Raw genomic sequence first — 21,278 nt, 5'->3', positions numbered from 1 at the left:
GAAGCCACCTGAAGACACCTGAAGTCAGCTGAAGCCACCTGAAGCCACCTGAAGACACCTGAAGACACCTGAAGACACCTGAAGTCACCTGAAGCCACCTGAAGCCTCCTGAAGGCACCTGAAGTCAGCTGAAGTCACCTGAAGACACCTGAAGTCAGCTGAAGACACCTGAAGTCAGCTGAAGTCACCTGAAGTCACCTGAAGCCACCTGAAGCCACCTGAAGCCACCTGAAGGCACCTGAAGTCACCTGAAGCCACCTGAAGCCACCTGAAGACACCTGAAGTCAGCTGAAGTCACCTGAAGTCACCTGAAGCCACCTGAAGACACCTGAAGTCACCTGAAGACACCTGAAGTCACCTGAAGTCACCTGAAGCCACCTGAAGCCACCTGAAGACACCTGAAGACACCTGAAGTCACCTGAAGCCACCTGAAGCCACCTGAAGACACCTGAAGACACCTGAAGTCAACTGAAGTCACCTGAAGTCACCTGAGGCCACCTGAAGCCACCTGAAGCCACCTGAAGCCACCTGAAGACACCTGAAGTCACCTGAAGCCACCTGAAGCCACCTGAAGACACCTGAAGACACCTGAAGTCAACTGAAGTCACCTGAAGTCACCTGAGGCCACCTGAAGCCACCTGAAGCCACCTGAAGCCACCTGAGGCCACCTGAAGCCACCTGAAGCCTCCTGAAGGCACCTGAAGTCAGCTGAAGTCACCTGAAGCCACCTGAAGTCACCTGAAGCCACCTGAAGCCACCTGAAGACACCTGAAGACACCTGAGGCCACCTGAAGCCACCTGAAGTCACCTGAAGCCACCTGAAGTCAGCTGAAGTCACCTGAAGTCACCTGAAGCCACCTGAAGTCACCTGAAGCCACCTGAAGCCACCTGAAGCCACCTGCTTTTGTCATGTTTTACTGTTTTATATTCTTGAAGAAAACATGTTGAACAGGAGGTGAAGAAGCAGCAGAAAATGACAGAAATCCTAATGAGTGATCAGTGTTGAAGCCCCTGTGCAGCAGCGCCCCCTGCTGGGCCGGACAGGTAGTTTCCAGGTAAAAGGGGTAAGATTTTAACCAGAACTGAGCAGAATCTGAGCTATAAACATGTAAACTGACGAATTTATAGGTCCAGCTGTTTATTAATGATGTTTTTAGTCTTTTCCCCTCCAGAATAAGACGTGTGGAAACCATCAAATCTGTGTTTTTTATTCAGATTTCAGTCTTTAGTTTATTGTAAATACAAAACAAATGTGAACAGCTTTTAGATAAACAGGGTTTATAACATCCTACATGTTCATGCCGGTTAAATACAAAAGAACAGGAAAACAACAGCTACAGTTTCCATTAGTGTCACTTCACAGTAAGAAAATACAGGTTAGTTAAAGGAGCTGATCTGAAATCAGCTGCTGACATGCAGAGACACATTAATCTGATATAACAACACTATGACATGACCGTGAAAATGAACCTGTCTCCTGGAAGAGGTAAGAAGGTCAAATATCTGATGTTTTAAAGGTAAGAAGGTCAAATATCTGATGTTTTAAAGGTAAGAAGGTCAAATATCTGATGTTTTAAAGGTAAGAAGGTCAAATATCTGTTGTTTTAAAGGTAGGAAGGTCAGATATCTGTTGTTTTAAAGGTAAGAAGGTCCAATATCTGATGTTTTAAAGGTAAGAAGGTCAAATATCTGATGTTTTAAAGGTAAGAAGGTCAAATATCTGATGTTTTAAAGGTAAGAAGGTCAAATATCTGATGTTTTAAAGGTAAGAAGGTCAAATATCTGTTGTGTTGGCTTCATGTTTGTATCCTGTGAAGATTACAAGATAAGAACGTTTCTCCACGAGTTCGTCTTCAAGTGAAAGCAGCCTCGGTTCAGCTTTACCAGCTTCTTTCTTCTTTGAACTTACTTGATTCCTCTGCTTCTCTGTTTGTGTCTCATGTGATGAGTCGAGGTAGCAGAGGTTTAACAAACGTCATCATGCTGAACTCACATCACTTAAATCACAGCTGCATCCATTATTTTGTGTTTTACGTTCTCTGTCAGATGACCTTTAAGGTGTTTATGAGATTTAAATTGACCCTGAACACAGTTTATAGTGTTGGATCGTGTAAGAACCGAGACTCCTTTCCCAGCCACTCCAGTCTCACAGCAAACAGTAAAGTTCAAAGTTTCCTAAATCCGTTGATTCGTGCCAACAGACATGATTTCTACTGATCTTTTGTTTGTGTTTGTTTGTGTTAAAAAAAAGGAACACAGTGTCACCACATGTTGTGAAATAATGTTGAGTGTTGCTTCACATTAACAGGAAGAAAGTCAGCATTTGGAGGTCGGATGAGTGACAAATCTAAAAGTTCAGGTTCAAATAAGGTCCAAGTAAGTCCGACTTTCACCTGCAATTCATTTTACATTTCTGCAGCCGTTCATGTGCAGTTTGAGCTAAGATCTTTGTCTGCTTGTATTTCTGTTCCAAGGCCCAAAGTTTGTAAGTTTCACACATTTGTGTAATATAGTATTTGCATGTTACTGGACAGCGGGCCAATCACATTTCATCTCGCCCTGCCCGTAGCCCCGCCCATCAGTGGGCGGAGCTACCAGTGGGCGGAGCTACTGACGCAATCGTCAATCTAAAGAGCCAAGTTCAAATCACATCCTGATGTTTTCATGGATCTTTGGAACATCATTTCTGAATTTGGTCGCTGCTTCTTCTAACTTTTCATATCAGAAACTATTTGGTTGAGTTTAGGCTTCTAAAAACAGGTTTAGGATGAGGAAAGCATCATGACTTTAGTTATTCAGGATTCATGTCACAATGAAGCAAATCTGAAGCAACTTTTAGTAGAGCGGCAACAAACAAACATGAATCAGAACTTGGCTGTGTTTTGTCACCAGAGGGGGGCGGTAGAGGCTACGTTGTTGTAATTCAGTAGAAGAAGAAGTTGTCCCATCAGGAAACAAACCTGGAGGAAAGACAACATTAGCTGTGGTGGACATCCACAGGAGGAAACTGGATCGAGCTCTTCTTCAGGAATTACTTTCACCTCTGGGATATTATATCATGTCTGTGAAGATGTCGGTCAGGCATGTGGAGGTGGAAGCAGAGTTATTCATCCCCCACAATGGAGTGAAGGGGCAATAAAGTAGTTCCAGCTTGGTTTCATGGCTCCACCAAACTTCTGTGGCCTTTCCAGATGGGTTCAGTGCCAGAAGTCATCAAGTCTTTCTCCAAGTCCTCTGCAGCCACTCGAAGGTTTTCACCCACCTTTCTTCTTAGGAACATGGTTGCTGTAGCAACTGTACCTTTTAACCTGAACACCTGACAGACGTATATTTGCACTTAATGATGAATCAGCTGATTACACCAAAGATAAAGAAGTGAGTAAAAACCCTGAAGTGATAAACATCTGCTCCCAGGTCTGCTCCTATAACTTTCCTCCAACCCTCCATCCACCTGTTAATGATTTAAAAAACCCTCCAAAATGACCCTTTTCAAGGGCGTGATCAAAAAGTCAAAAAATCACCAACCATCATCCTTTCCGAAGCTATTTTTCTTGACCTGAATGGAAAACATTGTTCAGCCAGTAAAGGTGAGTTGACTTCACTAAATCAGCTTCAAATTGAGAACATTTAATCCTTTGGAGCTGCTGTTTTACATCAGCTGCAGAGACGCATCATTTCCAGGAGACTGGATTGATTACAATGTTTTCCTTCTAGCATCATCACAATTCAAAAACACCACCCAAAAACACCGCCACCATCAGCAGAAACCTCCGGATTTCCTTCCTGCCTTCCTCTGAATTTCTAAGACATGTTAAAGATGATGTTTCATCATCATGAACCGGTTTCTACAGTCTTTAAGATGTTTGTTTCTTTACGAAAAGTCAAAGGTTAAAGGTCCGGTTGGGGGTCGTCGTCACAGGGTGGGGTTAGTGCCACCTTCACAAGCCCCTCCTCCTTCCCTGCTGACATGCTGTCCTCAGCAGTCAGCTGCTGCTGTGTGTGGTTCTCTGTGCCTTCCTGCTGACCGACGATGGGGGCGGAGTCAGGAGAAGGGGCGTGGTTATAGCAATGGGCTGAGTCAGTAGAAGGGGCGTGGTTAGCGTCATGGGCGGAGTCAGGGATTGGAGTGGAGTCTGTTTCTGGGATGGGATCTGACCGAACTTTTGTTCTGTCACATGATCCCAGCTGCACCTCTGTCACCACTGTAAGCCCCACCCCTCCGTCCTCCACCTGCCCCATGAACCCAGCGCACCCTGAGCACCTCCTGCTGTGCTGTGGCCCCGCCTCCCTGCACGTTACCGCCCTTCTCGTGCTGCCCCTCCCTCTGGGCGGGGCCTTCCTGTCTCTGCTTCTCTGACTGGCTGAAGTCCTGTTCCTGTTCCTCTGGTTGGTTCTGTCTCCGTGGTTCTGGTTCTGGATGCGTTGCGCTCTCTGCAGCGCCAGGGCGGCCAGGTCAGAGTGAGACGACGTGCTGTCGATCAGTCTCCTGCCCAGAGCAAGCGGCCGGACCGGCAGCGCCAGCCGCAGCCGCAGCCAGAAGCGGGAGCGCTGCGGTTTGGACCGACTTCCACGCCACGCCACGGTGCAGAAGGAGGCCTGACGGAGCTGAGCGACCTCCACACAGGGCAGTTTACTGATGGAGCGGTACACCACAGCCACAATGGAGGCCTGGTGGCCGTGCTGGAGGTACAGACCCAAACGGCACTCCAGGAGGCTGAAGCTCTTCTCTGCCAGGAAGTCGGGACTGATGACGAAGAGGAGGCGGCGACTGCGCTGCATGGCGTGCAGGATGGCCTCCGACGGGCCTGGCAGGAGAAACAGTTTCATAGAGCAAGGAAACAGGAGTCAGGCTCGGGATTTCAAGCCAGTGAGAAACTATTTCTACATTCAATACAGTATTTGTTTTTTCTAAACAGATAATGAAAATCATATAATTAGTTTTAATAAAAGTAATTAAAAGAGACATTTAGATGGTTGCTATCTGCAAACTCACCACTAGATGGCAGAATCCTACACGAGTGATGAATGAAGACTGATTAAAAACATGATATTCTAATATTCCTTGAATTTATCATGATAAAAACACCTGTTGGCGAAAGGAAACACTGACCAAGCTACTCAAATATCGTCTGATTTGCTGTCAAAACCCCCAAGTGAAAGAATAGCATTAGATACACTTTGAATACCATTAAAATATATTTATAACAGTTTGACTTGACGGTTTATCTCATGTTTGATCAGAGCATTTGTTCCACTCAACTGAACAATGAGCTACATTTTTACACCACTCTGTTTTTATTCATTTATCTTCTATGGAAATGAGTCCATTTTCTTCTTGAATTTCAGATTTCAGACTCTGATGAAGTACCTGAACAAGCTGACAAAGATTTCAGCCAATAAATAGTTGGTTTGTTGAATGTTAAAGTCACACTTTTTGGCTCTCCCTGCAGTGGTGGGATTTAATGCCATTGTTGTAAAAACAAACCTTAATCTGAAGCCTGGGCAGGTGCAGCCACATGTTGTCATGCTTAAGAGGCCATAAAGACCCAATAAAACACCACAGAAATGTCAAGAGACCTTAAAGGAAAACAGTCTGGTGCAGGGCTGGAAACCGAAGCTGGAAACTCAGAAGTCAGAAGCATATAGGGTTCACAAACTTCTCTAGGGTTGCTTTAAAGCAATTTCTTTACTGCATCTAGAACCTCTTCTAGTCCTAAACTCCACCATCTGATGGAGTTTATGTAATATGGTTCGAACGTATATTTCTTACCTTCAGAGCACCAACATTCAAATCCTTTTTCATGGAAAAACAACATTAATTCAACTAAAAAGAAACCAGCTGATCAGTTTCTGGTAAAATGGTTACATATGTGAACATGATTAATAACTCATATCAAACATTACGGTAACATTGAACCTCTATGTTAGATATTAGGATATGTTAGCGTATCAAGACAAAATAACAATTGTACCGGCTTCATTTTCACAGTGTGTGTGTGAGAGGATGGGGGGGGGGGGAAAATATGGAATTAAATGAAAACGTACTTTATTCACTCCCAAAAAGAAGAAAAAACAGTTAAAAGCATATAAAAGTGCAGAAAGCTTTCTCCCAAATGTGTTCAAGTAAAGAAAAAACACAGATATGCAGCTTAATTATTATTAATGTACTGAAAGTGTTAAAGTGGAAATAGTGACCAAAAATAACAGAAAGTGCAGCGGCTGCAACTTTTTAAAGTTCTGAGCAGGTTTAGTCCGTAAAAGCTCTGAATAATATCTGTAACCTGCAGTTTGTTGAGCCTCCTCAGTGAGTCCGAGTTCTCCCTCTACGCCGATGACACCCGACTCTATCTATGTGTTTCTATCTGTATCTATCTGTAATCTATGTGTTGGCTTCTCCTTACAGCAGATCCAACAGGTAAACATTCACAAGCCCTGAAGGCTGCAGCACAATAAAACGGTTCCTTTAACGGTCACTTGATGGCGCCACAACTAAACTGACAATTGAAATGAATAAAGGTGCAATAAAAATAGTTTTCCATCTCATAAACATTCCCTGAGTTCAGTCAGTACAGGAGGTTCAGTGAAAGGGAATGAGACGCAGCTCATGGCTCCAGAGGCAAACAAATTGGCATCTTTTGAGGTTAAGTTTTGTACAATCTGTACTTCGAGCACAACCAAGATTGAAATGCACGTTTTTATTAAATGAATATCATCTGATAAACGTTTTAAGGCTCTGTGCTGAGATCTTTTATTTCTATTAACCCGTGTGACATGAAGCACTTCCTTGGACTTCTTCTACCACTGCTATGGAGATCTCTCTCTCTTCGTAGGGAACCATTTGGATCTCGACTTCTTGATACCAAAAAGAATAGGGGCACCTTATCCTTTCAAAATGGATGGTTAGGGCTACGAAATGTGGCCGTAGCTAACAAGCTTTCATCAGTCCAAACCTGGACACTGCTGCCCTCTGAAGGAATGTCGTGATCCCGGCTTCCAGCTGTTGGAAGCTGCAACCGAAGCTGCAGACCGCGCTTGTTCCAGCAGGATGTTTGTATCTGCTGCAGGAAACGAGCTTTATTAACGCCATCATAATGCTTTGCTGCTAGCATCCCTCAACTAAAACCTTGTGAAGTTATTTTTCAGAGCTAAACTCTTAATTCGAACATTAAAAGTGTGTTTTTGTGTAAACAGGCTGCCGACGCCACAGGCCGACGCCCCCTCCAGGCAAACTGCTCTGAGCGGGCGCCGCCTCAGTCCGCAGTGATGCGGCTGCTACGCCGCAGAGTTGAACACTGTCTGCGGCTCCTTCACCATGTTGCTGATGAGGCCCGTTTGGGAGTTCGTACTGTTCTGGCTGTGGAGCCTCATCAGAGCCGCATCCCCACTGCTGCTAACCCTCCTCACAGGTAGCTCCACCCTCAGCCTCTTCCAGAAGCGGGACGTCAGCTCTCTGGACTTGTCGCCTTGCCATCGGACCAGCGCCAGAGCCACCCGGGCCCTCCTCAGCTCCCTGACCCAGCCCTCCCTCTGGACTGGCTTGTACTGGACCAAGATCACCCGCAGGTGCCCCCCCAGCGCCATGTCGTTGATGCCAGCCTTCAGCTCCAGCAGGGCCTGGGAGCCCTGGGAGGCGTAGCCGGGGCTGACGACCACCAGGAGGCGCCGGCTCCGAGCCACGAAACTCAGAGTCTCATCTGTGATGGCTGCAGGGAGAAAGGAGGGGTGGAGGGATGAAAGGATGGATGAATGGATGATCTGTGTGCGGCGGTGTTGGTTCACCTGTCCAGGACTAAACAGAGAGGAGCTGTACTCACTCCCGCCGGGCAGGCTGTCTCTGTCGAAGATGCACACCGAGTATCCGAGCTCGTTCTCCAGAACGCCGCGCAGCGTCGACAGAACAAACTGCTCCTCCTCGCTGTTCCTCGCATACGAGATGTACACATCGTACTCCTTATCGTCTGGGAAACACACGTCAGTACAGAGAAGAGCGATGTTTAACTGGGTTAACAGGAAGTGACAGGAAGTGAAGATGCACGAAAAGGGAAGCGTGGTTGTGTCTGATCTGAGGTCAGTTCACTCATTTTCCTCCCGTCGCCTGCAGCTTTAAAGGCACATCCTGGTAAAAGTGTCCCCACACCTGAAGTAAACCGAGAGCCTTTTCAGAATAATGTGGAGTAAATGTGAGTCCCTGAAGTGATGCAGATGTTCTGCAGGAGACTCCAGCTGTGAACACTCAGACCTGATGTGCTGACAGCTAACAGAGAGCTAAGGCTCTTCCTTATAGGCGAGCTGCCTTACTAATGATTGTACCTGCTGTAGTCAGCTTTCCAACAGCCTTTTGCAGCCGTTGTGCAGGAAAAAATTCACTTATGACGCAAAAATATGCTAATTAGTAAAGTTTTATGTGTTTTTAACATGTTTCCACCAACAGAACTTCTTCTGCTCACATAAATACTGTGACTGTGCCGCCTGGTCTCATGAAAAGGTTGGTGCACACTGTCAGAAATGTTTGCTTATTATCATTAAATAAAAGTCACGGCCAGAGAGGCCAGTTCATATCAAAACTTCACAAAGAGAGCTGTGTTTTAAGAACTGATCGTTATCTTTATAGCTCCCCAAATAAGGAGATGCCTCCAAACTCAGGAGATAAACCAGACCTGGGCACATAGAGGATTGTATGTATGTGTGTGTGTGTCACCTAATAAAAGAGCAAGGGAGGCAGCCACTCTTTGGAGAACTGTTGTGAAGCTGCAGAGAGAAGGTTCCTGTGTTGTTCTCCCCTTGCTGGTAAAATTCTGAGGCCTCTGAGGGATTTCTTGGTTTCATGCCGTTGTCTGTGAGTTAATTTTTCTAACACACTCCCAGACATTTGGCGCGTTGTTGCACAGCTTTTTTGTACTTTTGTGTCAGCATTTAAAAAAAGAAAAGCTCTGTACTTCTGTCCTAACTTCTGAACGTAAGCTGTGAAATCTGAGATTAACTTGTGCATCTGTTGCACACGACAGGATGTGAAGCAGATAAAGGGAGTTTTTAACAGTAAAAAGAGATCAAATCTCCAAAAACAGCAACACAGACGATGTGCCTGAAGCGCAGAGGAGTGGCAGCACTCTGCAGCTCTTACTGGCAGCAGAGCAGGTGGCGCTCAGAGCTAAAAGCTTTGCTATAAAACCCTGTTGTCTTGTTTTTGTGCTGTTTAAGGCTTTAATAATCTAAATGTGCTGAATGCAGCCAAGCAACATAAACAGAAGAATTTAGTGTGAGGACGTAAAACCTGGCAAAGACAGCCCCCCCCCGGTGTGTTTTTATCGTGCTAAAGTGCATCAAAGTGCTGCAGCAGGAAGCCGTCTGACCTCTGACCTCAGGGGGAGTCTCACCTGTGTGCCGCTCGTCGGTACCGAACCAGGAACGGTACAGAAGCAGCAGCTCCAGCCAGAAGACTTGATAAACCACAAAGAGAAGCAGCATCAGCACCAGAGTCACGCCGAGACCGCAGCCCAGCTCCACGGACGGCAGAGAGACTGAAACAGAAGCAGAGAGACTGAAACACAAGCAGAGAGACTGAAACACAAGCAGAGAGACTGAAACACAAGCAGAGAGACTGAAACAGAAGCAGAGAGACTGAAACAGAAGCAGAGAGACTGAAACAGAAGCAGAGAGACTGAAACAGAAGCAGAGAGACTGAAACACAAGCAGAGAGACTAAAACAGAAGCAGAGAGACTGAAACACAAGCAGAGAGACTAAAACAGAAGCAGAGAGACTGAAACACAAGCAGAGAGACTGAAACAGAAGCAGAGAGACTGAAACAGAACCAGAGAGACTGAAACAGAAGCAGAGAGACTAAAACACAAGCAGAGAGACTGAAACAGAAGCAGAGAGACTGAAACACAAGCAGAGAGACTGAAACACAAGCAGAGAGACTGAAACACAAGCAGAGAGACTGAAACACAAGCAGAGAGACTGAAACAGTAGCAGAGAGACTGAAACACAAGCAGAGAGACTGAAACACAAGCAGAGAGACTGAAACACAAGCAGAGAGACTGAAACACAAGCAGAGAGACTGAAACACAAGCAGAGAGACTGAAACACAAGCAGAGAGACTGAAACACAAGCAGAGAGACTGAAACACAAGCAGAGAGACTGAAACAGTAGCAGAGAGACTGAAACACAAGCAGAGAGACTGAAACACAAGCAGAGAGACTGAAACACAAGCAGAGAGACTGAAACACAAGCAGAGAGACTGAAACAGAAGCAGAGAGACTGAAACACAAGCAGAGAGACTGAAACAGAAGCAGAGAGACTGAAACAGAAGCAGAGAGACTGAAACACAAGCAGAGAGACTGAAACACAAGCAGAGAGACTGAAACACAAGCAGAGAGACTGAAACAGAAGCAGAGAGACTGAAACAGAACCAGAGAGACTGAAACACAAGCAGAGAGACTGAAACACAAGCAGAGAGACTGAAACAGAAGCAGAGAGACTGAAACACAAGCAGAGAGACTGAAACAGAAGCAGAGAGACTGAAACACGAGCAGAGAGACTGAAACAGAACCAGAGAGACTGAAACACAAGCAGAGAGACTGAAACACAAGCAGAGAGACTGAAACACAAGCAGAGAGACTGAAACACAAGCAGAGAGACTGAAACAGAAGCAGAGAGACTGAAACACAAGCAGAGAGACTGAAACAGAAGCAGAGAGACTGAAACAGAAGCAGAGAGACTGAAACACAAGCAGAGAGACTGAAACACAAGCAGAGAGACTGAAACAGAACCAGAGAGACTGAAACAGAACCAGAGAGACTGAAACACAAGCAGAGAGACTGAAACACAAGCAGAGAGACTGAAACACAAGCAGAGAGACTGAAACACAAACAGAGAGACTGAAACACAAGCAGAGAGACTGAAACACAAGCAGAGAGACTGAAACACAACCAGAGAGACTGAAACAGAACCAGAGAGACTGAAACAGAACCAGAGAGACTGAAACACAAGCAGAGAGACTGAAACACAAGCAGAGAGACTGAAACACAAGCAGAGAGACTGAAACAGAACCAGAGAGACTGAAACACAAGCAGAGAGACTGAAACACAAGCAGAGAGACTGAAACAGAAGCAGAGAGACTGAAACACAAGCAGAGAGACTGAAACAGAAGCAGAGAGACTGAAACACAAGCAGAGAGACTGAAACACAAGCAGAGAGACTGAAACACAAGCAGAGAGACTGAAACACAAGCAGAGAGACTGAAACACAAGCAGAGAGACTGAAACACAAGCAGAGAGACTGAAACACAAGCAGAGAGACTGAAACACAAGCAGAGAGACTGAAACAGAACCAGAGAGACTGAAACAGAACCAGAGAGACTGAAACACAAGCAGAGAGACTGAAACACAAGCAGAGAGACTGAAACACAAGCAGAGAGACTGAAACACAAACAGAGAGACTGAAACAGAAGCAGAGAGACTGAAACACAAGCAGAGAGACTGAAACAGAACCAGAGAGACTGAAACAGAACCAGAGAGACTGAAACAGAAGCAGAGAGACTGAAACACAAGCAGAGAGACTGAAACACAAGCAGAGAGACTGAAACACAAGCAGAGAGACTGAAACAGAAGCAGAGAGACTGAAACAGAAGCAGAGAGACTGAAACACAAGCAGAGAGACTGAAACACAAGCAGAGAGACCGAAACACAAGCAGAGAGACTGAAACAGAACCAGAGAGACTGAAACAGAACCAGAGAGACCGAAACAGAACCAGAGAGACTGAAACAGAACCAGAGAGACTGAAACACAAGCAGAGAGACTGAAACAGAAGCAGAGAGACTGAAACACAAGCAGAGAGACTGAAACAGAAGCAGAGAGACTGAAACACAAGCAGAGAGACTGAAACAGAAGCAGAGAGACTGAAACACAAGCAGAGAGACTGAAACACAAGCAGAGAGACTGAAACACAAGCAGAGAGACTGAAACACAAGCAGAGAGACTGAAACACAAGCAGAGAGACTGAAACACAAGCAGAGAGACTGAAACACAAGCAGAGAGACTGAAACAGAAGCAGAGAGACTGAAACACAAGCAGAGAGACTGAAACACAAGCAGAGAGACTGAAACACAAGCAGAGAGACTGAAACAGAACCAGAGAGACTGAAACAGAACCAGAGAGACTGAAACAGAACCAGAGAGACTGAAACAGAACCAGAGAGACTGAAACACAAGCAGAGAGACTGAAACACAAGCAGAGAGACTGAAACACAAGCAGAGAGACTGAAACACAAGCAGAGAGACTGAAACACAAACAGAGAGACTGAAACAGAAGCAGAGAGACTGAAACACAAGCAGAGAGACTGAAACACAAGCAGAGTGACTGAAACACAAGCAGAGAGACTGAAACACAAGCAGAGAGACTGAAACACAAGCAGAGAGACTGAAACACAAGCAGAGAGACTGAAACACAAGCAGAGAGACTGAAACAGAAGCAGAGAGACTGAAACAGAAGCAGAGAGACTGAAACACAAGCAGAGAGACTGAAACACAAGCAGAGAGACTGAAACACAAGCAGAGAGACTGAAACACAAACAGAGAGACTGAAACAGAACCAGAGAGACTGAAACAGAACCAGAGAGACTGAAACACAAGCAGAGAGACTGAAACACAAGCAGAGAGACTGAAACACAAGCAGAGAGACTGAAACACAAACAGAGAGACTGAAACAGAAGCAGAGTGACTGAAACACAAGCAGAGAGACTGAAACAGAAGCAGAGTGACTGAAACACAAGCAGAGAGACTGAAACACAAGCAGAGAGACTGAAACACAACCAGAGAGACTGAAACACAAGTAGAGAGACTGAAACACAACCAGAGAGACTGAAACACAAGCAGAGAGACTGAAACACAAGCAGAGAGACTGAAACACAAGTAGAGAGACTGAAACAGAAGCAGAGAGACTGAAACACAAGCAGAGAGACTGAAACACAAGCAGAGAGACTGAAACACAAGCAGAGTGACTGAAACACAAGCAGAGAGACTGAAACACAAGCAGAGAGACTGAAACACAAGCAGAGAGACTGAAACACAAGCAGAGAGACTGAAACACAAGCAGAGAGACTGAAACAGAAGCAGAGAGACTGAAACAGAAGCAGAGAGACTGAAACAGAACCAGAGAGACTGAAACACAAGCAGAGAGACTGAAACACAAGCAGAGAGACTGAAACAGAAGCAGAGAGACTGAAACACAAGCAGAGAGACTGAAACACAAGCAGAGAGACTGAAACAGAAGCAGAGAGACTGAAACACAAGCAGAGAGACTGAAACAGAACCAGCTAATGATCAGAAACTAGAAACTAAGTGAACCCCTGATCCAGCAGCTTCAGCTTCAGCAGCTTCAGCAGCTTCAGTAGCTTCAGCAGCTTCAGCTTCAGCAGCTTCAGCTTCAGCAGCAGCTTCAGTAGCTTCAGCTTCAGTAGCTTCAGCTTCAGCAGCTTCAGCTTCAGCAGCTTCAGTAGCTTCAGCTTCAGCAGCTTCAGCTTCAGCAGCTTCAGCTTCAGCAGCAGCTTCAGTAGCTTCAGCTTCAGTAGCTTCAGCTTCAGCAGCTTCAGCTTCAGCAGCTTCAGTAGCTTCAGCTTCAGTAGCTTCAGCTTCAGCAGCTTCAGCTTCAGCAGCTTCAGTAGCTTCAGCTTCAGCAGCTTCAGCTTCAGCAGCAGCTTCAGCTTCAGCAGCTTCAGCTTCAGCAGCTTCAGCTTCAGCTTCAGCAGCTTCAGCTTCAGCAGCAACTTCAGCTTCAGCAGCTTCAGTAGCTTCAGCTTCAGCTTCAGCAGCTTCAGCTTCAGCAGCTTCAGTAGCTTCAGCTTCAGCTTCAGCAGCTTCAGTAGCTTCAGCTTCAGCTTCAGCAGCTTCAGCTTCAGCAGCTTCAGTAGCTTCAGTTTCAGCAGCTTCAGCAGCTTCAGCAGCAGCTTCAGCTTCAGCAGCAGCTTCAGCTTCAGCAGCTTCAGCTTCAGCAGCTTCAGCTTCAGCAGCAGCTTCAGCTTCAGCAGCTTCAGCTTCAGCAGCTTCAGCTTCAGCAGCAGCAGCAGCAGCTTCAGCTTCAGCAGCAGCAGCTTCAGCTTCAGCTTCAGCAGCTTCAGCTTCAGCAGCTTCAGTAGCTTCAGCTTCAGCAGCTTCAGCTTCAGCAGCTTCAGCTTCAGTAGCTTCAGTAGCTTCAGCAGCTTCAGCTTCAGCAGCAGTTCCTGAGGAAGCAGTGAGGGTTCACTTAGTTTCCCCCTTTTGTTTGTCTCAGTTTCTGTTCCGTAAATAATGGCTCGGTGTAACTTACTAAGTTTTAACACCTGCTGATGATAAACAGAACATCAGGGCCTCAGTTTCACTCCATCTGAGTAATAATTCATGAAGAAACGTCTCTGCTCACCCTCCTCCTCCAGCTGAGCTCTGCGGCTGCCCGAGCCTTTCTCATTCCTCACAGAGCAGTTCAACTCTCTGCTCAGGTCCTCTGACTGGAAGTCGTGGATCACCAGGACGCTCTCTATGGTTTTGTCCTCGAAGTCGTTCTTCAGCACGCTGGAAACCGAACGCACAACAAAAGAAATGAGATCTGGACCTGCTGGACCTGCTGGACCTGCTGGACCTGCCGGACCTGCTGGACCTGCTGGCCCTGCCGGACCTGCTGGACCAGCCGGACCTGCTGGACCTGCTGGACCTGCCGGACCTGCTGGACCTGCTGGACCTGCTGGACCTGCTGGACCTGCCGGACCTGCTGGACCTGCCGGACCCGCTGGACCCGCCGGACCTGCTGGACCTGCCGGTTTCAGCACATTCAACTCTCACACCTGTTATTCTGGAAGAAGCGGTGATGATCTGGCAGTTTATCCAGCGTCTTCCCGTCCACCGTCCACCACATATCCCACGAGGGGTCGTCCAGGATGAAGGGAAGCAGAGCTCTGCAGGCCAGACGCACCTCCGAGCCTGAGAGGGAACCACGTGAGAATAAGTTCTCCCGAGTTAAATAAAGCTGAACGGAAGGTTTGCATCAGGCTATTCATGATGAAAAAAAGCTTTATTAAACAGAAACAAGAACAAAGAAACTTCACTTATGTTCCGTTTTACATAGTTTCACTAAGTTTATTCCTTTTAAATCACTTATTGTGTGTGTTTGTGGTCAGATTCACATCTGCTGCTGCTTTTAGGACCTGTTTCTTCATTTATATCCATCAAATGATGGCATCAGCCTCTTTCATGTGCTGAGATGAATCTGTTGGAATTAAAGTCTTAGGTGGAAGTGAGTGAAGCTGAATCTGAACCTAAGAACAAACCATGAAGCAGTGAAGAGGAGTCAGGACAGGAAGCAGCATTTAATCAGTTCGATCAGCAGCTTCAGATTCAGTCACCGTTAGCAGCTGCCTCTTATGAGGCCGCCACTAATTCTGCACGGACAGTTAACTTCCTGCTCCGAGCTGCTTCCAGAAAGCTCATTTAGGAGCTGATGAGCCGCCTCTCCGCCTCAGCTTTACGTCCAGCAGCAGGCGGAGAAGACAGCAGGAAGGTCTCACTGTGGCATAAATCACACAATCTAACAAACAAAGGACTCATTTTCACATCAAACTGAGGAATTTTAGGGTTTTTTCTCTCGGTTTCTGCTGATCGAGCCGAGGCTGAGAGGCTCAGCGACTTTTACAGGAACAGGACAGATCATGATGCTGTTTTCAACCCTTAAAGAGCCTTTAAAAAGCCTAAAAACTCTGGATTTTCCTCATGGACCTGCTGCTTCCTGGAGTTTTCAGAGAATAATCCACTTTGTTGTGTTTTCTCCTTCATTCCCTGAAGTTTTTATCCGTCCTGCGTGTTTGTGTCTCGTTGTTTTCAATAATCTGATCAATAATAAATGACAGCAGTGAACGCCACTCCTCCATCACCGTGACGACCGCATCCTTCAGCAACAACCTCCGCTGTCACCTGCGCGGCTCATCCTCCCATCGCCAGGTGAGCGTGAAGCGGCTCAAACAGACGGGTTTATCCACCCTCAACCTGTGATTTAAAGTGTGGAGGAGCACCTGATCTGAGCCGTCCAATCAGCCGGCGGCTGACCCAGTAATTAGCCGCCTCCAGCACAGAGGTGTGTGTGATCATCGTTTTTATTCAGGCTGATCTTTCACTTCTTTCTCTCTAAATTATTTGTGATTACGGGGGAATATATAGTCTTAACCTGTGCAAACAGCATCGAGCACAAGCGGCGCTTTGGCTGCACCTGCACAGGTGAGGACTCACCTGAGTGCTGTAAACTCACCTGAGTGCTGTAAACTCACCTGAGTGCTGTAAACTCACCTGAGTGCTGTAAACTCACCTGAGTGCTGCAAACTCACCTGAGTGCTGTAAACTCACCTGGTCTGACGGTGAAGACCTGCTCTTGGGTCGGACTAAGGATGCGGGGCTCTCTGGAGAAGCTCGGGGGATCTAAGGGCAGGAGAAGCCTGGGTGTTTACCTGCACAGTTACAGCCTCTCACACCTGTGGGGGCGCCGCTGAGTGTTTGCTCACAGACTGCAGAGACGTCGATTCTCCGGGTGAACTGCAGCGTTCTGCCTCTGCGCTGGAACTGCACCGTGCAGAAATACGGACCCTGGTACTGAATTATCATGACGTGGAACTGCAGGCTGGGTCCTCGCTGCTGCCGCTCGTTGTTCCAGAACGGATACCGAGAACAGTTCTGAGGAGCAGACGGGACAAAACGTTCAGCTCAAGGAACGCGTCGAGGAGCTGAAACTCTGAGAAGAATATTAATGTTCCAGCTTTAATCTGCAGCTGAGAGCGTTTCATTTAGATTCTTTTTTCTTCTGGTTGTTTAATATTATATTACTTTATTTTATTTTATTTTATTTTATTTTATTTTATTTTATATTACATTACTTTATTTTATTTTATTTTATTTTACATTATATTATATTACATTACATTATTACATTGCATTATATTACATTATATATATTATATTACATTACATTACTTTATTTTGAATTACATTATTTTATATTATATTATATTACATTACTTTATATTACATTACATTACATTATTTTATTTTATTTTATTTCATATTATTTTATATTATATTACATTACATTACTTTATTTTATATTACATTACATTACTTTATTTTATTTTATATTATATTATATTACATTACATTACATTACTTCATTTAATTTAATTTAATTTAATTTTATATTATATTATTAATATTATTAATATTATTTAATATATTTCTCTCTAAATTTTCTTTCAGTTTTTTCCTCATTTAGAATAATTTCATCAGTTACATTTAGTTTTTTTTATTTAATTCTGGGAAATAATTGTATTTTAGACAAATGAACAAAGACAAAATTAAACATAAGTGAGACAGGAAGTAAACTAAGAAGAATGCACTTATTTAATCAATAAATGCTTTGAAAGGTGTGACTAAAATGCATAAATCAGTATGTTTGGGGAAATAAACAGGAAATAAATAAGTTAAAAGTTGTAAAATAATGTAATTAAATGGGTGTATTAACACAAATCTAAATTTTATTGAGACATTTATGTAAATATCTAAACTGATGCTGCTTAAAGCTGCAGGAACCCAAACCTTTCGCTGTTTTTAAGGAATAAATCAGCGTCTCACGTGGTACCAGGTGACATTCGGCGTGATCTCAGACATCTTGACGGCGTCCTGCAGGTCCGGACAGTCCAGCTTCTTGCCTTGCTGCATGGGGATGAACTGGCGAGTCGCTGCCACGGCAACCAGAGGCTCGCAGTCAGCGGAGCGCAGGACCTCGGCCCGCCGCAGCACCGTCAGGCGCATGGCGATCTTACTGCAGGACGACTTGTTGCTGTGAGTCAGAGACAGGAGACAGAACCCGATTCAACACCTGAGCAAAGATCTTCTATTCAGACACATTTTAGTCATAATTTACTTCAGATTTTCCCTTTAAACTAAAGTTTGACATGTAAATATTCAGCATTAAAAGGACCTTTTTCCAATCGGTTCTATGACGAAAGTCAGAGGAAATAAACCATCACTGCTTGTGTTTAGCCTCCATCTGTAGCTAATCTGAGTTTGAACACCTGATCAGATGACCTTTATGACCTTTCTTTTTCATGTAAATGGCTGAAAGTTTGACCTTTTTTCTGGATAGAAAGTGCTCACATCTCATGTCTCCAGGTACATGAAACCAACAGATGCTGCAGCTCTTCGATGCTAAAATACTAAACTCTGACTCTATTTGAAAAACGACTTCCTGGATTCTTGCGTAAACCTCACTTTTAATCACTAACAACTATCATTTCTCAGAATAACTGAATCATCCTTGATGTGTCTTAAAGATTAAAAGATGAAGGAGGAAGAAAAGATGAAGAATAAAACCAGAAATGGAGCAACTGGCGCTGCAGAGAAAACCACAAACAGCAAAACCCAGAGCTCCGGACGTCATTCTGGGTCACCGATGGTTTCTACTTCCTGAATTCCCTCAGCTCAGAAACAAAGACTCCGACTGCTTCATGAACCACGAACTTTAAAAAGCCTCATTTGGCCCACGGCAGCAGTCAGGAAACCTTGATTTTACGGTCGCATTGTGCAGGCTTTTACTTTGGAAAACAGCCTTTTCCTGCAGGCTTTTACTTTGGAAAACAGCTTTTTCCTGCAGGCTTTTACTTTGGAAAACAGATTTTTCCTGCAGGCTTTTATTTTGGAAAACAGCTTTTTCTTGCAGGCTTTTACTTTGGAAAACAGCTTTTTCTTGCAGGCTTTTACTTTGGAAAACAGCTTTATCTTGCAGGCTTTTACTTTGGAAAACAGCTTTTTACATTGGAAAAGAGCTTTTCCCTGCAGGCTTTTACTTTGGAAATCAGCTTTTTCCTGCAGGCTTTTACTTTGGAAATCAGCTTTTTCTTGCAAGCTTTTACATTGGAAAACAGCTTTTTCCTGCAGGCTTTTACTTTGGAAAACAGCTTTTTCCTGCAGGCTTTTACTTTGGAAAACAGCTTTTTCCTGCAGGCTTTTACTTTGGAAAACAGCTTTTTACATTGGAAAACAGCTTTTTCCTGCAGGCTTTTACTTTGGAAAACAGCTTTTTCCTGCAGGCTTTTACTTTGGAAAACAGCTTTTTCCTGCAGGCTTTTACTTTGGAAAACAGCTGATTCAGATTAAATGGATCTCTTCGAAAGATTGTTACATTCTGCAGCAGCCTGCTAATGATGCATTTGATTCAGCTGCATTGAAGCAGGGAAACATCTAAAACCTGCAGGACAGCGGCCCTCCAGGACCGGAGTTTGACATCCCTGCTCTACAGAGTTCAGTCAGAGGTCACGACCTTTTTCACTCTTCATGCAACCAAATCACTGCTTACTTTGGGATAAAGAATCTGTTCATTAGTCTAGTTTCAGCCTCCTCGTCTCCTCCTGAAGGAGCTATGAGGATATGTCAGAGTCCTTTCTGCAGGTCTGTGCTGTTCTGTCAGCTCAGGCAGCAGAGAATCTGAGGAGCGTGAGCTCCAGGGTTCAGACTCAAAGCTCCGCTCATCCTGCAGTCTGAAAGCTCCAGTTTCCAGCAAAATAATGTTTCTCATGTGTTTAGATACGTTTCTCACTTCTAAGTTTCTAAGTAAGACTCATCTTCATCTTTCCTCTGAGGATATTTGCCTTGTTACGGTCAAAGTTTGAAGTCCAATCAGAACCCTGAACCGATCCTCTGTGATCCTGCTGGATGGTTTCCAGCCGGCAGCCCGTCTGAACCTGTTTCTGTAATCCTGGAGCTTTGAAACGCTCTCAGAGCCACTTTGGCTGATTAATGTCGAGAAGCCAAGCCGGAGAATCGGAAGTGAGACAGCAGGCGACGTCCAGCTAATTCAGTCTGACAGAAGTACAGGTCTGAGCTGCAGGCCGGATCACCTGATGAAGGATTTATTCCTCAGTTTCTGTGAGTCTGAGTAAAACTGAATCACATCCAAGTTCAGCTCTTTTCCCCTAAATGAGGAATGTGGTTTTAACTCTGTGGTGACGAGATGAATAAAGACGCTCAGAGTCATAACGACTTATAAAATAAAGATAAATAAAGCTAAAGTCAACATTTGGAAGATGAAAAATGAATGTTTTTCTGTCCTAACTTAACCAGCAGAGTGAATCAGGAGCTTCAGAACGGCCCAAAGTCTGATCTCCTGCATATTTTAACCAAAACGGATCAAAGGAGCCATCGTCTGTCTAAAGTTTCATCTTCCTCCACCTTTAATCTGGTGGAAAAAACCTCAAGAAGCTCCGGAAATCAACTCAGCATCATTTTAAGTGTTCAAACCGGAGAAAAAACCTCCATCAGCGAATCTTTATCTGTCCAACACAGACAGAAAGGAGCTAAAATGCTCTAAAAGCCTTTTGGTTCATGTTTTATTAGATCAAGAATAACAAATGAAGAATTTGATGTGAACATTGTGAGCTGTGTTTGTGGGAAATGACAAAAAAATTAGCTCAGATAATTCCCTGTGGTCAGTGAATGCAGCATCTGAGCCAAACTGAGGGCAGGAGATGTAGCTTGGCAGCATATTTAAGATATTTCATCCATTCTGGAACTTATTTAATTTAATTTAATCAAATCTGAAGTCTTAAACACGGGAGAACACGTTGATCTGATGTAGGACACGTTATTCCACCTGTAAAAGCAGGTTTAGGACACATTATTCCACCTGTAAAAGCAGGTTTAGGACCCATTATTCCACCTGTAAAAGCAGGTTTAGGACCCGTTATTCCACCCGTAAAAGCAGGTTTAGGACACGTTATTCCACCTGTAAAAGCAGGTTTAGGACATGTTATTCCACCTGTAAAAGGAGGTTTAGGACCCGTTATTCCACCTGTAAAAGCAGGTTTAGGACCCGTTATTCCACCCGTAAAAGCAGGTTTAGGACACGTTATTCCACCTGTAAAAGCAGGTTTAGGACACGTTATTCCACCTGTAAAAGCAGGTTTAGGACACGTTATTCCACCTGTAAAAGCAGGTTTAGGACACGTTATTCCACCTGTAAAAGCAGGTTTAGGACACGTTATTCCACCTGTAAAAGCAGGTTTAGGACCCATTATTCCACCTGTAAAAGCAGGTTTAGGACCCGTTATTCCACCTGTAAAAGCAGGTTTAGGACACGTTATTCCACCTGTAAAAGCAGGCTTAAGACACGTTATTCCACCTGTAAAAGCAGGTTTAGGACATGTTATTCCACCTGTAAAAGGAGGTTTAGGACCCGTTATTCCACCTGTAAAAGCAGGTTTAGGACCCGTTATTCC

The 21,278-nt window shown here is 44.8% G+C and overlaps 2 protein-coding genes across 2 annotated transcripts in view; both read right to left on the bottom strand.

Moving 5' to 3' along the window:
* Positions 1–1,225: 1,225 nt before the first annotated feature.
* LOC140313879 (uncharacterized) lies at positions 1,226–5,947 on the bottom strand. Its single transcript, XM_072391859.1, has one exon. It carries the CDS (start codon positions 4,825–4,827, stop codon positions 3,889–3,891), a length of 939 nt encoding a protein of 312 aa, XP_072247960.1. The 5' UTR covers positions 4,828–5,947; the 3' UTR covers positions 1,226–3,888.
* Positions 5,948–6,029: 82 nt separating this feature from the next.
* il1rap (interleukin 1 receptor accessory protein) overlaps positions 6,030–21,278 on the bottom strand; it is a 33,833-nt gene continuing 18,584 nt past the window's right edge. Inside the window, exons 5-12 of the mRNA XM_072391858.1 lie at positions 17,638–17,845; positions 16,518–16,686; positions 16,363–16,434; positions 14,814–14,949; positions 14,396–14,544; positions 9,375–9,518; positions 7,815–7,958; positions 6,030–7,703 (exon numbers count right to left, since the gene is read on the bottom strand). Of these exons, the coding sequence (XP_072247959.1) occupies positions 7,273–7,703; positions 7,815–7,958; positions 9,375–9,518; positions 14,396–14,544; positions 14,814–14,949; positions 16,363–16,434; positions 16,518–16,686; positions 17,638–17,845 (1,453 nt within the window). The 3' untranslated portion in view covers positions 6,030–7,272. The remainder of the gene's footprint in view (positions 7,704–7,814; positions 7,959–9,374; positions 9,519–14,395; positions 14,545–14,813; positions 14,950–16,362; positions 16,435–16,517; positions 16,687–17,637; positions 17,846–21,278) is intronic.

The sequence above is a fragment of the Leuresthes tenuis genome, unplaced genomic scaffold (genome assembly GCF_036924035.1).
Source record: "Leuresthes tenuis unplaced genomic scaffold, fLeuTen1.0.hap1 SCAF_9, whole genome shotgun sequence".
In the NCBI taxonomy this organism is placed as follows: Eukaryota; Metazoa; Chordata; class Actinopteri; order Atheriniformes; family Atherinopsidae; genus Leuresthes; species Leuresthes tenuis.
The sequence above is the reverse complement of the archived record's forward strand: the minus strand, read 5'-3'. Positions and strand labels throughout refer to the sequence as shown.

What these genes read in the sequence shown, in the direction of transcription:
- LOC140313879 (XM_072391859.1), bottom strand. Translation starts at nt 4,827, where the DNA reads ATGAAACTGTTTCTCCTGCCAGGCCCGTCGGAGGCCATCCTGCACGCC.